General features: G+C 38.7%; 1 protein-coding gene across 4 annotated transcripts in view; it reads right to left on the reverse strand.

Annotated features, from left to right (window-relative positions):
• ATF2 (activating transcription factor 2) overlaps positions 1 to 17,570 on the reverse strand; it is a 52,089-nt gene that overhangs the window by 14,657 nt on the left and 19,862 nt on the right. For 3 of the 4 annotated variants that reach the window (XM_037396819.1, XM_037396816.1, XM_037396817.1), the window contains 5 exons: positions 14,914 to 15,092; positions 14,475 to 14,589; positions 14,210 to 14,296; positions 2,918 to 3,067; positions 659 to 865 (listed from right to left, as the gene is read on the reverse strand). In XM_037396819.1, coding sequence (XP_037252716.1) covers positions 659 to 865; positions 2,918 to 3,067; positions 14,210 to 14,296; positions 14,475 to 14,589; positions 14,914 to 15,092 — 738 coding nt within the window. The remainder of the gene's footprint in view (positions 1 to 658; positions 866 to 2,917; positions 3,068 to 14,209; positions 14,297 to 14,474; positions 14,590 to 14,913; positions 15,093 to 17,570) is intronic. The other variant, XM_037396818.1, reaches the window with a different exon arrangement.

The following is a 17,570-nucleotide window of genomic DNA, read 5'->3' on the forward strand; positions in this document are numbered from 1 at the left end:
GCAAGATTGACAACCTCAGATGAGGTGGAAAACCAACTTGCACCATCCACTAGATTACCCTCTTACAGTATACTTCCCTCACTATGGGATTTATGCACACTGGGAGGGCAGCGTGGTGAAATTTGCACTGTCACTGCCTGTGCTGTACCTGTTCTGTGGACAAAAGAGGCCTTCAGTTTCCAGTGATGTCAATCTGGCACCTTTCACGAGCACTACATTCACTTTAAAGGAAAAAAAGTGAAGTTAAAAAGAACCAAAGAAAATCAAACCAAACCTTATTTAAATAACTCAGGCTGTGATACAAATTATTAAGAGCAAAATGTTTTTAAGGTAAGGCTATTACTTTACTAATAAGCCTTTACTCCAGCACATCTTGTCATCCTTGTTCAGTATCACAGTCTAAAAGTTATTTAAAATGGAACAAAGGACAATAGGGTATGATCCTAAAGCTTACACATCTTGAAATCCTGAGTATTCTCTCATATTCTTATTTTACTGCTATATGCAGTTAGTGCTGAATTCTCAATTCTGACCTGAACCACCTGTTACAAAACCATTTATATTTCAGATTTCATGCAGAGTTTAAGTTCCATTGCTCCAGGATCACTGTCTAAGAATGGAAAAACTTACTCATTTTTACTTGAAATAAAAAGTATACCTGTAACTGGCCATTTAGCGAGCTCAGGTCCTCAGCCTTCTTCTCCAGTGACTGCACCCAGACTTTCCGTTTCTGTCGGCATCTGGAAGCAGCAGCTCTGTTTCGCTCCAGAAACTTTCTTCTTTTCTCATCAGGGTCTTCATTGGCAGCTCTTCTTCGCCGACCACCTGTATTTGGTGTTTGTGGAGTAGGCTGAGCTGGTGATGCCTGAGAACAGTAAAAAAGTATTAAAGAAGTTACCAGTGTAATACTATTCATGACTTAACCTACAGCACCAGTGTAAATACATGTCACATCTTTTGTGGAAAGCTACGTCATTTAACTCTACAGCTATTACAGATACGTTTTTAAAACTTTTACTATATTTACACACTTACCATGTTACATTAACATGTAACAATTTAATCATGCCTCTAGCTTTGGTTTAAAATTGCACTAAAAGAAGCCACTCACTTTACAGAGTTAAATTTGTATTTACATTTAAATTTGGCAACTGAATAAAGCCTGGAAGCAATACTTCTTTAGATGGACTCTCAGACATTCTTTTACTTATTCTGTTGACACAAGTATTCACAAAAGTTAAACTTGAAAACACTTTTCCACCCAAAGTAGCTTTTCAATTTTCTGTTTTTGACCCTTTCCAAATACACTTCCTGCAAACCCAGTCACAGCTGAAATACTACACAATTTTTTACACCCAATATATAGAAGCTGTTTGACAAATTCTGTCAGTGCTGATACTCACTGATCCCTAGATCTCTAGATAGCAATTTCCTACTTGTTGATGTGTTCTCCACCGCTGCATACCAATTTCCCTTATACCCACCCACATATTATGACAGTATCAAAATCTTTCAATATTTTAAATTATACATTATAGTCCTTTCACAGCTGTATACAAATCCTAGGCAAACATTTAATGCATTATGATTAACGATATAATCGATCTTAAAATCCTTTAAAGTGATAGGATAGAGAGAACATAACTGTCTACAGGACATATTTACAGATGCACCTGCACATTTAGTCTAGCACAGTAAGTTAGTTTTATTTTTAAATTAAAAACCCCCAAACACATCTCAGTTGTCATATTGATTTGGCATAAAATCTAGATAGCTAATAATAAGAAACCCCCTGGGAACTAGAATCAGCCCTTTAGAAATGAAACACTTGCAATTTCTTTGGTTTTTTTAAATACTAATTAGAAAGTAGGCACAAAATAACCAAACAGCAAGCTTTTAATCCTGAAAATTCTGCTATGTGATATTATGAAAATATTCTTTTAAAAAACTTAAGGTAGTATGGGAGAACAGCAGTCTTAAGGAGATCATTTCATGATGGGTAACCCTTCTCCTCTTTTTGTTCTAAACATACTTAGTTTAATACATTATTTGATTTCACTGGCTAGTCTAAGAATCTGTGTGCTTTCACTGCAGATGCAGGTCCTTCCAGTTCTGGGCCAAGTATGTAGCTTTTATAAAATTGGTATTATGCTATGAATTCTGAAAATAACTCTAAAGAGACTTTTTAAAGCATTTTCAAAACACATTCCAACAAGTTTTTTAGAAGCAGAACAGCAGCAATCCTCCAGGATTCGCCCAGGGAAGTATGTCTTTCCTCCAGCAGCACTCCCACTTCCAGTCTGACTCAGAGGTCTTGCCCTTTATTTCCCCGTTCCCACCTATCATCCCAAAGGGACACCACACCATTCCGAAACTCGGCGGCCCCCAGTAAGTACCCAGGATGACACAATCACACAGCTGAAACTCTTCTGCCCAGAAAAGATCCTTCAAGCAAATTAACATAAGTGTGATACCTGATGCAGTTAAAAAAAATCTGAAGTGTTTACAATATAAAGTATTAAACAGATACAATATAAATACAAAATAAAAGGACTTTTTTTTTTTTTAATGTGTATTAACCAGTTGTACAATTTTCACTTACCACAGAATTTCATGTTAACGAACTCAAGAAATCAGGAGGACTTAGTTCTAAATTTGAGCAGACAGATAACGCCTATTTCAAAATCATCATCTTGGGTAATAAATTTTAGAAGGATCTAAGAACCTGTAAGAACTATAAACATTTTACTGCTACAGAACTATTGATTCAAGAGGTATCTATAGCAAAAATTAACCTCTATTTTACAAATTAAAAGTAAAGAAAAAAAGTTTGGGTTTTTGATTTGGGTGGGGGTTTTTTTGCTCTCTTTTTGCATAACAAGGGGGTAGGAAGTACATGCTCACTCTGCTGTCATACCGGTGTTTCAGTCGTTGAAGTTGCAGGTTGTTGTAGTGACTGCGGTCGTGGTTCCTCTGACTGAGTCCTAACCAACCCGCTTGGATGTCCCTTGGCAGTATCTCCATTTGTTACCTGAGGGTGCTGCTGGGTCAAGGCTGCTTTCAATCTCTGAAAGCAGAAAAAAAAGAAGGAGAAAAAAAAAACCAAACCATGAAATACTCCATCATGCTAACTTGAGGAGTTATTAATTATTTATATTAGCAGTTCCATTTTGGAAACAGGAGCTCCAACTCTAAAATAGCTACTTCTTTTTATCTAGGCATATACCTACTAATAGGTGACAATTTCTTGCAAGCATGACAAAAGGAATGAGGCTTTACATAAGATCCCAGAGAGAGAAGTATGGTAAGCTGTATGGAGAAGTAAACAGAAAGCTTCCTTCGTGATGAACTGTGCCCACAGAGATGACTGGAAGGCCATGAACAAACAGTCGCCAAGGCTGGTGTTATACAAGGTGCAGATCAGAAAGGTAACAACCACACATGAGGGGAAATGGGTAAAAAACAGAAAAAAACCTTCTTTCCATTTTAGAAATTCTGGTGTTCTCTGTCCATTTTAAAACAGTTTGTTAATGACTCCACTTTTTCATGGTATTTACAAATACTCACCTCTACAATTCTTCCTATAAGTAATTATTAAATAAAAGCCAAAGTCTTTGCTGAAACATCTCAGCAATGCAAAAAATAATAACAAGCTTCAGGTTATATGTAAAGATTAGCATTTATTTATATAGAAATATGCAAGGTAACTGTTACGGCATGCTATTTTACATTTAAAAATTGCCAAAAGGTTTGAAGATCTTCCTTTATTGTACGCAGCCACTATGAAGAACTGTAACATCCAGCTGTATATAATACATTCAAGAGTTACTGATGACTTAATAGAATATTTTAAAGCATTTTATTGACTACCTTTTCAGAATTATTTCACTTAACTTCTGGTGAAATCTATTAGAACTATAACAGATAATATAGTCTATTTACAATGAATTCTTAATCTTAAGTGATATAGGGTCATACTAAGTTTCAGCAGATGCAACTGCTCGTAATTCCAGATTTCTTAAAATTTCATTAATACTGTATAATTGATCATGACATTTTCAGTTTTGCTGAAGAATTTACCTTACCAGACAAATGCAACAATGATTTTCTACTGAGCAGTAGATTTTTAAAGAATCCAATACAAGTTTAATAAAAGATTAATGACTCAATACACGACAGTTTAAGAAAACTGATAACTTGTACGATCTTATTTTGAAATACAAACCAAGTATTGCCAAAGTACTAATAGCAACAGAATGTCTTAAAAATGCTGGCACAAGGCTGCATTTGGACAGCTCAAAATAAGCGGAAGGCTTCGCAACTATTTATGTAGATATCCTCTATAAACTGCAGTATCCAACGCCTCTCGACAATTAAGTCATTGGAATATAGTGACAGCTCTCGCCTACCTTGCACGATGACAGGCTTTCCTGGATCCTATTCTACAATTAGAACAACAGATTGCAGATTACCTCTGTCAGAACTGCAAAATATCTTCAGGTCTGCAATAAGGTAAGTTACATCAGCTATCAAATCCATATAGTTGACTGTTGCATCTAGCCACCACCAGCAGGTATCCTATTTGAGGACTACAAAGAGAACTGAGGAACTCCAACATTCCTCTGCTGGGTTACTATTATGTAACCAGTGACTTCTGTAGTAAATCTTTTCTGCAGCAACTGCTCTAGATTAAATTAACAGCACAAATTCCCCAGACAGGGACTGATCAAGTGCACATAAAAATCTGGTGTTAATGAAGGTCTGCTCCCCACCTCATTTTTGTATCCACTTTGTAAGTTTCCCAGAATGAATAAAGTGCTTTCAGAAAAGTACACAGAACAAATTCACAGTAATTTCCCCAGTGCTCAACTCTAACAACAAAAATTTTTGATAGCTGCAGGCATCAGGGCAGAATGACACAAATTTTTAAGACAACATGCTCATCATAACACGTACACGTACAGCACCCTGAAAATCCTAAGCTCTTTGGCAGTTGTTCCAACACTTTCTTGACAGTATTAAAACAAACTCATGAATTAACTTGCACCTTCCTAATTCACCTTGGAAAAACAAGCCAACTAAAAAATTTCAGTCCCGTCTCCAGCTAAACAAGCGCAGAAAGGCCCTAAGTGTTTTTTGTCTAATTAAAATTACTAAAGCCAAAGTCTATGATCTAAATACAACAATTGAAAGGTTCACAAGATGATTTCTTCAAATTTCTAGCCAATCCTGGTCATTAAATGGTAAAATTTTCTAAGCTAACACCAGGACTACCAGGGAAACATATCACTTCCAAATCACTTTAAAAAAAATATTTTTAAAGGAACTAGTAAATATTTAATGTTAATATGACAACTTTATCCCACATACTTTTTGATAAGTTATTAACATCCAGTTTTTCAAAATGTATTTTCATTTATTATCTGAATTACTTTAGAAGTGTTTCTTGTAACTTGCTTTTCAGCAGGAGGTGAAAACTTTCAGGAGTCAAAATCAAGACAGTCATGACAGTACAAATTAGTGGTAACAAATCACTTACAATGTGTTTGTTTTAACTCCTGCTGAGGTTTTAAGGGTATGCTCTCTTTTATTTCAAGCCATCATCATATGAGATTTTTAAAAGCTACTGTCTCAAAAATTACTTGTATTGGGTTTGCATGGCAAGGTTTTGTTAGCAGAGGTGGCTTCTGTGAGAAGCTGCAAGAAGCTGTCCCCATGTCTGATGGATCCAGTGCCAGCCGGCCCCAAGACGGACCTGCCGCTGGCCAAGGCTGAGCCCATCAGTGATGACAGCAGCACCTCTGGGACAGTGTATTTAAGAAGGGGGGGAAAAAAGTTGCTGCACAACAGCAACTGCAGCCAGAGAGAGAAGTGAGACTGTGTGAGAGCAACAACTCTGCAGCCCCCCAGGTCAGTGTAGAAGGAGGGGCAGGAGTGGCTCCAAGTACCGGAGCAGAGGTTCTCTCACAGGCCCTGGTGAAGACCATGGTGAGACTGGCTGTGCCCCTGCACCCGTGGAGGTCCACGGTGGAGCAAGATAACAACCTGCAGCCCATGGGGGACCCCACGCTGGAGCAGGTGGATGCCTGAAGGAGGCTGTGACCCTGTGGGAAGCTCACGCTGCAGCTGGCTTGCTGGCAGGACTTGCGACCCCATGGGGGACTCACACTGGAGCAGTTAGTGAAGGACTGTCTCCTGTGGGAGGGACCTCATGTTGGAGCAGGGGAAGAGTGTGAGGAGCCTCCCCCTGAGGAGGAGGGAGCAGCAGAAACAACCTGTGATTAACTGACTGCAAGCCCCGTGTTCCCTGTCCCCCTGCATCGCTGTGGGGGAGGAGGTAGAGAAACCGGGAGTGAAGCTGAGCCTGGGAAGAAGGGAGGGGTGAGGGGAAGGTGTTTTAAGATTTGGTTTTATTTCTCATTATCCTACTCTGATTTGATTGGCAACAAATTAAACTAATCTCCCCAAAGCGAGTCTGTTTTGCCTGTGATGGTACTTGCTGAGTGACCTCCCTGTCCTCATCTCAACCCAGAAGCCTCTCGTTGTACAGCCTCTCCCCTGTCTGCCTGAGGAGTGACAGTGCTGCTCTGGTGGGCACCCAGCATCCAGCCAGGGTCTACCCACCGCATGACTCAACCGAGACACAGCAACCTGCCATACATACACACTCCTCCTCCACTGCCACGAGAAATAAAAATTATTAGATTTCATCCAACTCAAGTGCCTGAATATGTAAGTTCAGTGATAACAAGCTAACTTCTGGTTTTCATGGCAGTGGAGCATAAACATTTATATAGTTAGTATATGTGTGGCCAGACTGTCTGGTCTACTCTGCTCGTGACTGCGTGAGCAAATCTTGATGTAAGCATCCTGCACAAAAATACCCCAAAACAATAGTCTGTGAATCCCTAGAAATGCTTTGTAGTATTTGCTTAAAGTTGGATACTTAAAGAAAAAGTTTCACTGGGATATCCATTGTCTTAGCAAAAGAAATGCCAAGGTTCAGAAGATTTAGGAGATGAAACAAAACTAATTAGGGTTTGGGATTTTTTTTTTTTTAATGTGCACGTAAAGCAAGTAACTGTTATTATTGTTTTGTTCCATTCTTTCGACTTCTGCATTTCTGTGCAAATAAGAAATATTTGCAAACTTAACCTAAAAAGAAAGGAAGTTTATGCTATTAAATTTGTATATTTTACACTGAATTTGAAAACAGCAGTAGAAAGCAAAAGAAATAGCACAATATTATCTATGTTATAAAAGATGTGTCATCAGGCACAATGGTTGTGCCAACAGCCAAAGCAGGACTTAAACTTTCCCTATTGTAATGCTAACATTTAATCTGGTAAATCTGTAAGTAAAAATAAATTCCTTTTGAAAATTGCATTGTTAAATGTAATGTACTATGGAAACAGAAATAGAAAATAATTGGTTTTCGTTGTATTTTACAGAGTCTAAAAGTTGAAATTCAAACAGCTTATGATTAAAATTATCCACAAATGCAGAAATCTGTGAAAATCTGAGGAATAGCTACAGATCTTCACAAGGAGAGATCCAGCTCATGTATTTCAAAGGTTTCATATTTTTGAAGGCAAAATACTATATGGATGTTGTGCTTCCCGAGTAGGGAGATAGTTACCCCAAATACAACAAGAAGCACAGTTTTAAAAATCAAGTATATAGAAACAAATATTAGAATAAATGTATATAAGCATTATTATGCAGGGAAACCTGATGACAACCAAGGTTTGTTTGATATTATTTGGTTATTACAGGCAAACTAAAAATGGGATTGTCAAATAGCTTAACAGCTTTTAAAGTCTTTATTAGCAAGGTTTTATTGTTCATGTGTATCCTTGAAAACAAATCCTCACTGCATCTGTCAAAATTTGGTAGGACTAGATCATTCCATCAAGAGCTCACAGAAACGAGATAATATTCTCCAGAAACAGTTTGTGAAAAACTCAGATCCATATTTCATATCTGCCACAAAAGCTCATCAGAGTAATAACCCTCCTTCTCCTGGGTGTTATCCTACCATCTGCTGTTCTATTACTTATCTTTATTTTGCAACTAATTAACAGCATAATCTTCTAAATTCAGCAAGTTAATTATCATTATTGTGGTCTTTGCAGCATCATCAGTCCTTATGAAGTCTTGTCTCTCCACCCCCAGAGAACATATGAAAATGAAGTAGGTTGTGAGAGGGTCTGTTTCTTTAGAGTAGGCTCATTAGGTGTTTGCTGATTAGCTCGGCATGCAGAGAGACAGGTCAGAAGAATTCTGCTGAACACAAGGTCCCATGCCGGGCTCCAGCAAGTTAATGTCGGTTTCTGAACATTTGCCAAGCTGCCCTCTGTCACTTCTCAGTAGAAACCTCCTGCAGAAAGCCTACTGGTTGCCCACTGTGTGCAAGGTATTTCTCAGATTGTGACAAAAGCTTTTATATGGGTAGGAGGAGACGGAGGGCAACATTCAGTGTTAAATGAATTTTTAAGTTCTTCAGAAACTTCTGCAACGCATGCAGAAGGGTCTGAACATTAAGTTTGCATCCACAAGCTGTATTCTCTCTCTCTCAAAAAAAAAAAAAAAGGATGTTTTATACCTAGGAGAAACTCATGGCTCACATTTCATGTACAGAAAGCACACAATTACAGATCTTCTCACAAAAAGATCAGAAGCAATTCTGGAATATTTAGAAGCATGCATCCTTACCTTAGTGAGGAAGTATTTTGTTTTGTTTTGTTTAAAGACGGCTATTACACCTACTTCAAAGCCTCTCTAAAATACCACAAAACTGACTTAAGTAAAATCAAATGGCACTAAAACCTCTAATTTGATTTTTATCAAATTAGTTCTCACCTTCACTTAAAAAAAAAAAAAAAAGGAAGTCTACACAACAGTAGCCTTTTGTAAACAGGTAAGAGAGAAATGAATTATTGAGATGAGGAATGAAATCAGAGCACAAACTGCTTTTCCTATTACAAAATTCTAAAATACTTTAGTTCCTTGAAATGTTATGCAAGAAATGAACTGCAGAAATAGCCTCTGTAAAAAAAGGCACAAAGCACAAATGAAGGGAAGTGCCTGGCTCCTGCCAGGTGTTTTATCCAAAACATAAGGAATTGTGCCTTCTGTGCAGGACAGACCTGTATCTAACAACAACAATTCAGCAGTTTGGGGATATCGCATCTTAAAGTGACAACATCACTGCAGACAGTTCAAGAATTTTACTCAGTCTCCAAAGCAGGTAGATCTGTGCCAATTAAGAATACCTTTAAATAGTATTGTCATACATATGATAGTAGAAAATGCAGAATACCATGTTAGGGAAGTGTGGTCTCTGAATAAAAGAAAGACTCAACGATGGCCAAAAGTATATATCACAAAACCCTTTGGAGACAGGAAAAAACCAGATTAACTTTCCAAATTTTGCATCCTATACCACTACCAAACTTACTTTAATATTAGAGAAATGGTTGCAATGTTAGGAAACTATTTGAGCATGTTTCTTATATTTGCTACATATTCTATTTCTACCTTTTATAATGCAATATGAAAAAAATCTGTAAGACTATGAGATCTGTCCGTAAAAAACAGCAAAAAAATTATCCAAATAACATATAAAGCAACAACCAAGAACATCCCAAAGATCTTTAAAAATCCTGACATGTGGGCCTTGAGTGTTGAGAAGGGAACATCGCAGCTTTGCCACTTCATCCAGCTTTCTGTTCAAAAGACACTAAGAATACTAGGCTGATAGACTTCATAGAACCATAGAGTAGTTTAGGTTGGAAAACACCTTTAACATTAAGTCCAAGTGTTAACCCAGGACTGCCAAGTCCGTCACTAAATCGTGTCCCTAAGCACCACACCTACATGTCTTTTAAATACCTCCAGGGATGCTGACACTATCACCTCCCTGGGCAGCCCGCTCCAATGCTTGACCACCCTTTCAGCAAAGAAATTTTTCCTAAAAACCCAAACTAAACCTCCCCTGGCACAACCTGAGGCCATTTTCTCTCACCTTATCATTTGTACCTGGGAGAAGAGACCAACACCCACCTTGCCTAAAACCTGCTTGTAGGTAGTTGTAGAGTGGTAAGGTTCCTCCAAGCCTCCTTTCCTCCGGGCTAAGCAACCCTAGATCCCTCAGCCGCTCCTCACAAGACTTACGCTCCAAGCCGTTCACCAGCTTCAATATCCTTCCCTGGACATGCTCCAACACCTCTACATCCCTCTTGAAGTGAGGGGCCCAAAACTGAACACACAGTGTTCGAGGTGCAGCCTCACCAGTGCCGAGTACAGGGGGATGATCGCTGCCCTGGTCCTGCTGGCCACAGTTTCTGATACAAGCCAGGATGCTCTTGGCCACCTGGGCACACTGCTGGCTCATGTTCAGCCGGCTGCCAACCAGCACCCCCAGGTCCTTTTCCACCACGCAGCTTTCCAGCTGCTATTCCCCAAGCCTGTAGTGTTGCGTGGGGTTGTTGTGACCCAAGTGCAGGACCCGACACTTCTCCCTCATACAATTGTCCTTGGCCCATGGGTCCAGCCTGTCCACATCCCTCTGCAGAGCCTCCTGCCCTTGAGCAGATCAGCACTCTTCCCCAGCTTGGTGTTGTCTGCAAACTTGCTGAGGGTGCACTCAATCCCCTTGTCCAGATCGTCAATAAAAGATACTAAACAGGGCTGTCCCCAATACTGAGCCCTGGGGAACACCACTTATGACCAGCTGCCAACTGGATTTAATTCCATTCACCACCACTCTTTGGGCCCAGCCATCCAGCCAGCTTTTCACCCAGTGAAGAGTATGCCTGTGCATGCCATAAGCAACCAGTTTCTCCAGAAGAATGCTGTGGGAAACTGTGTCAAAGGCTTTGGTAAAGTCTAGGTAAACAATATCTGCAGACCTTCCCTCATCCACTAGGTGGGTCACCTTGTCGTAGAAGGAGATCAGGTTAGCCAAGCAGGACCTGCCTTTCATAAACCCATGCTGGCTGGGTCTGATCCCCTCGTTGTCCTTCACATGCTGCATGATGGCACTCAAGGTGAACTGCTCCATAACCTTCCTCAGCACCAAGGTCAGGCTGACAGGCCTGTAGTTTCTCAGATCCTCCTTCTGGCCCTTCTTGTAGATGGGCATCACATTTTCTAACCTCCAGTTAGCCCGGTTAGCTGGGACTGCTGATACATTTTTGAAAGTGTCTTGATAAGCACTTCCACCAGCTCCCTCAGTACCCCCGAGTAGATCGCATCCAGCCCCACAGACTTGTGTGTGTCTAAGTAGTGAGCAGGTCACTGACCATTTCCCCTTGGATTATGGGGGCTTCATTCTGCTCCCTGTCCCTGTCTTCCAGCTCAGGGGGCCGGGTACCCAGAGAACAACTGGTCTTACTATTAAAGACTGAGGTGAAGAAGGCATTAAGTATCTCAGCCTTTTCCTCACCCTTTGTCACTATGCTTCCCCCCACATCCAATAAAGGATGCAGATTCTCTTTAGCCCTCCTTTTGTTGCTAATGTATTTACAGGGGAAAAAAAATACTGTCTTTTATGGCAGTAGCCACATTTAAGTTCTAGTTGGGCTTTGGCCCTTCTAATTTTCTGCCTGCATAACCTCACAACACCTTTTTAGTCCTCCTGAGTTGCCTGCCCCTTCTTCTAAAGGTCACAAACTCTCCTTTTTTCCTGAGTTCCAGCCAAAGCTCTCTCTTCAGCCAGGCTGGTACTCTTCCCTGCCGGCTCATCTTTCCGCACATGGGGACAGCCTGCTCCTGTGCCTTTTCAGATTTCCTTCTTGAACAATGTCCAGCCTTCCCGGACTCCTTTGCTCTTCAGGACTGCCTCCCCACATGAGGGAGCAATGTGGCTATGGTAGGCAAAAGGACACAGGAAGTGTGCCCAGTGTTCTGCTAACTTAAAGATACCAACAACTCCACAAACTGCAGTATACTGTTAATAGACGAATCATACACTGTGACAAAACATACACTGTTAACTTACTAAATTTCAGTGGAACAGCTTATATTTCAACTTTAAATGTGAACTATTAATGAAATAAAAAGCAAAGTAGCTGCTGTAAAACCAAATATTAAGTCTTCTCTTGGCTTAACCAGGAACACAAGCGAAAAATAAACCTGATTACCATACCTTTGCAGAATTTAGTATGTAACAAGCAAAATTGTTTTCCAGATAAATGAAAAAGGAAGGATTTGGCATCACAAAGACTTAAATTTTAAAAATTAAATGGAACTTTACAGTTAATAAACCATCACATATCTGCCATCAATGCATCACATGGCATAGTGAGTTAGTCTTCCTGTTGGAAGCTTTTCTGCATAAACATTAAGTATCTCATTAAATTGCTTTCACTTTAGGAGTGGTAAGAAATAAAGTTTTTTATTTTTGTGAATAGGCACTATATAAAAGTAAATGAGCATAAGAAATATACATAATACTGATATTCTTGAATTCTGCTCATGCTTTATATTAAGTGACAAGAATACTGCAAATACCCTTTTTACAGTCTCACTTAAAACAAAAGATAAGCAATCACTGAAGTGCACATATTAGCTAAATTCTAACGAGAAGACTAATGAGACTGTTAAATCTTAAGTCTAATGATCTTTGTTTTTCTTTGCATCTGCGTGATTGTTTCTTCCAATGTTAGATCAAAGCCTTCACCACATACACATATTTCCCTCCCCCCTTTAAAGCTTTATAAGAGCAAATCACTCAGTAATATGTGAAAAACCTTATTTCTTGCCCATCTAAAAAGTTATTTGAAACCAATTCCTCCTGGATTTCAGAAAGCAGAATTCAGTGCATGAGTTTCCTGACTCTATGGAATGCACAGTTTCTGACAAAATGGTTCTTGTTTTCACTTTCTTACATTCTTCTCTCCTGGCTTTAAGATAAATTAATCTCATCAGAGCTGGTTACATTTAAATATTTCCTCAGGTATTAAAAGATTTCTTTTCCCATTCCTACCAATAGACCTTCTTCCTTTCTGTCCCCCTTTAAAAGTCATCACGTTCAACAGAGAAAGAAAATTAAGGAAGACCTGACAGCACTAGGAAAAGTCAATGCACTGGTGACCAGATCTCCAAAGTAGCTTCAGTATTTGGTGAATGTGGTATAGTGTGCCCACTATACTGGAATCCTCCAGACAGCAGAATGATTAGGATTCCCAGACTCACTGTTTTTCATATGGTTTGAGGAGAGAAAACGGGTAAGGAAAGAAAGCCTACAGGGTTAGGTCAAGAGAAATGAGATATCAAAGGATGTTAAGGGCATCCTCCCACTTACCAATACTAATGCACAAAAATACATTTTATCTAGCAGGTGTTCCCAATTCTTTTCTAGCACAGAGTCAAAAGAGGAACACTACTTCACAAGACATATTGTTTTCAGAGGCAGCTTGTAAATACATGAATGGGTTAATTATTGTTTAATAGTAGATTTTCTATTGCTTTAGAACAGTTGGAACAAACAAAACCAGCAAAAACAAAAAAGCAACTACCTAAATGTTGCAGAATTTTTTTCAATAAATGGCTTGATGCTAACTACCACCATAACTGGATCACTAATATTTTAAATAAATCAAAATAAACTTTCTTCTGCCTGTTTTTCTCATGATCTTCCCCAAATAACACCCAACCCCCTAAAACTGCCCTGACACAACAGAAACAACCTCCATGCAAAACAATTTCCTAACTCAGTAATACATATCTAATTACAAAACTCTTGCCAAATGGACTATATTCAGCTGAGATTCTGAAAGCATTGTTAAAAACTTTTTTCTTTTCCTAGATTTTTTTAAGAAATATCATATCCTTATAGATGAAACATATTCTGCTTCTCTGAAGGTGATGTTTACTGTTAATATACTATTAATCTTGTCTTTCTTCCAACTAACATTTCTTACCCTCCAACACGAGGAGCAAGAAGGAGTTTAGTTAAAAATCTAGTTCATTTAAAAGAATGATTGAAAATAAGATCAAAATGGCCATTAACAACAGAACTAACATAGGCTGGAATTTGAAATAACTGTAAAATAAACACAGCTGTTATTTTTCTGTTTTTATTAAATTCGTACTTGCTGAATTTAGACTAACAAAATAAAACTAAAGCTGTTTTAGAAAGCAATAGAATTTAATTAATTTCTCAAGTAATTCTTCTTGAGGAATAATGGAGTTTTTCACTTACCAATTTAGCCTCAGACTGCACTGGCTGTGGGGAGGAAGGCCCTGGGATTCCTGGGATACTAGGCACCATGGTGACAGGTCTAACAAGCTGACCAGATAAAGTATAAAAATGAAGAAAACCTGAGTATGTTATCATAATAGAGAGCATATGACAGCATTACCCTCTGAAGCCAAAACAGCTATCAAGCTGCTTAAAACTAAGTTCTATGCTGCACTTATGCAAATCTGCTCCACTTTCAAATTAATATAGCATCATGCTTACTTACTGGAACTGCAGCAGGGACATGCACATTAGAATTTGTGATAGATGCAGGAATAGCAACAGGCATGGTTTGTCCATTAGGAAGATGTAACAGCAGAGGAAAAGGACCTGGAACTGGACTGAAAAAGGCATGAACTATATAAAAGAAAACTTATCCAGAGAAGAGAACAAGTTTACACATTATTTTAAATTGGTTTGTTTGTTTACAGTTGTAATGTAGTATTTATTTGGAGATCAAAAATATGAACTTAGTGATGTGGAGAACATGGAATTATATTTCACATGTAGTGAAAATTGTATGTTTCATATGTAGTAAAGCATCACGTTACACCAAAGCATCTCAGATTTGTACATTAACTGCAGAAATAGTAACCAAAAATAAAAATAATCCAACATTTTTTAATTCTGTAAGAAAATATTTTACTAAGATTTATGTAACTTACACTATTGGTCTGTTAGAGGATGGAGCCTGGGTAATAACAGTACTAGACGTTGGTGATGGTATTGCCTGCTGAATAATAACACTTGAGTCAGAACTTGTAAGTAATACATTAGGAACCTGTAGTGATGCTGGACGAACTATTGTTGATGTAGGCTGTGCGGTCTGCTGCAGTGACACTTCCTGAGGAAAAACAAAAATTAATCAGTTTGTAAAATACAACTATAGACCATTAATTCTGACTGGTACACAAACACAGTTTAATAGAACAAATCAGAGTTTCTATAACGTTATGCGAGTAAAATCAGTTATACAATTAAAAACATTCAAAATCCCTTTGGATGAATCATTTAAACCATCAAAGTGAAATTGTTCCAACGACAGTGATTTTAGTTTTATGACAAACGCTGGCTCAGTTTAAGGCTACTATTACTTATAATTCAGTTTTCAACTGGTATTATGGTTTTCTTTGCCAAGAAGCCCGTGGTGCTATCAGCACCATCATGTCTACCAACACTCTTAAGAAAAACATTTTATGATGTCCTTATGTACATTTCATTTTCAGTCCATTGTTCTGGGTTTAAACAAGAGAAACAAAACTGGGTTTTGATTCAGTAAAAGGGAAAAAAAATATGTCTCTTAACTAGTGCTACTAAGTGAAAAAAATACTTGGGAGTGTTACATGCATAGCTTTGCTAAATATGTGCATATCTTGATGCAGAAGAAATTACTTCAGCACAGAAATTAAACCTCCTTAGTCGCAAGTAAATAGTAGACAGAATTTACTATAGTTCTTGGCTTAGCAATGAGGTAAAGTACATCACCAATTAGAATGCAATACCTGCATTTGCTGTTTCTGAAAACCTAGAAATGCCCATTATAACCAATGCCTTCCTTCTCAGGAAACCCTTGATGTTGTCAGACTTCAGATTTACCTTCAGACAGGATTCTTCCAAGTTATTTATTCTTTTGACATTAGCTACTGCAATCAATGACACATAAAACTACACTCAATCAGCAAACTTCAGTTGCTCCACTGTTAAATCGTAATTCAAAGAGAACATCTCATACCTGTGTCATACAGGCTACACTGATTACCATTTGCTCTGAATTAAGTTTAAGTCTTTAAAATTAATTCACAATGCTTTAAGTAGCAAGGTCTTAGCTGTCTTACAGTTTATTTTTCTTTTTATGCATCCATTGCAAAATGTATGTGTTCCTCTGAGCACTTCATAGAACTCTAAGTGGGCTGGCAAACTGTGGGCTTTAAAAAAGGACAGACTTTAGATTCAAAAGCTCAGAGGCTAGATTTGTCATCAGCATTCATTAGTTTGTTCAGGCTTTTCCCCAAGGGACCTAAAAGACTATTTACAGTGAATGAGAGTTTTCGGGTAACAGTGAGCTGTATGTGGAAAGCTAGTTTTTTCCTTTAGTATCAATCTGGTGTATTTACAAATGTTATCCAATATTTGAGCACAGTACCTAGAATTACAGATGAGCATTCAGTCAAAATAAGAAGACGTCCAGTACAGAATTGCAGAAACATAAAAAAAATTTGGAAGAGGCGACTAATGCATATTCTTAGGACAGGATTACCAACTCCTTTGCAAATAAGGAATTTGGCATAACAGCTATACAGATCTTACTCGGTGAGAAGAACCACGGGGAAAACGGAGAGCAGACAATCATTTGACTGTGAGAAATTGGGAGGAAGGCGTAAGAGGAGAATACCTACCCTGATCTTTTGGCAATGGTCAGTTCAGAAATAAATATTGTGTGATTCTGCACTGGTTTCAGCTTCACCCTTTCCTGCCTGCCGTTTGCCACCATTACCCGTCTCATTACCGTGAGCAAAGGGCCACTACAAAGTCCATTCCCATTGCAGGGATCTGACACAGAAACACCCATGTTTGCCCCTAAGAGCCAAAAGAGCTGTAACAGTTCTTTTTCTTGTTCTTCCTTTCACCTGAAACATCTTCATACATGACAACTGCATATATAGAAAAGTTCATGTATAAATATAAATTTAGATATATGAACACCACAGAATAAATAGTTATGGCAAAGTAACACTGATTTCCATAAAAAAGGGGAAAAAGACATGGCTAACAGCAGCCACAGAACCATGTACATAGCTGTAATACAAAAACTTAAATTAACCAGATACTCACACATTCTCAACAACAGTAATGCTGGAACAGCCCCTTCTATATGGGTTTGTGCCAGTGTAAGTACCTGTCTGTGTGGATGGGGAAACAGCTACCAAAATAGAGAAGGCAGCCAAGAGAAGTGCTGAGAGCCAGCATAAAGTCTCCCAAGCACAGGTAAACTCCAGAGAAAACCAGCTCTGCTGAATTTGCAAGGATTCATGAACCTGTAAGCTAGCATGAACATGCTGTACAATTCAGACAGCATCCAAACCCACAGTGGCTGCTATATGTGAGCAAAGATTACAGGATTACATAGACACTTGATGAAAGAACGGACCCTTTGAAGGACTTTCACAGATTCACAGAATGGTTGGAGCTGGAAGTGACCTTTAAAAATCATCTAGTCCGACCCTTCTGGGACATCTCTCACCAGATCAGGTTGCTCAGAGCCCCACTCAATCTGACCTTGAACACTTTCTGAAAACCTGCCTAGAAGTCACTGGCATGTCAG

The sequence above is a fragment of the Falco rusticolus genome, chromosome 8 (genome assembly GCF_015220075.1).
Source record: "Falco rusticolus isolate bFalRus1 chromosome 8, bFalRus1.pri, whole genome shotgun sequence".
NCBI classification, from domain to species: Eukaryota; Metazoa; Chordata; class Aves; order Falconiformes; family Falconidae; genus Falco; species Falco rusticolus.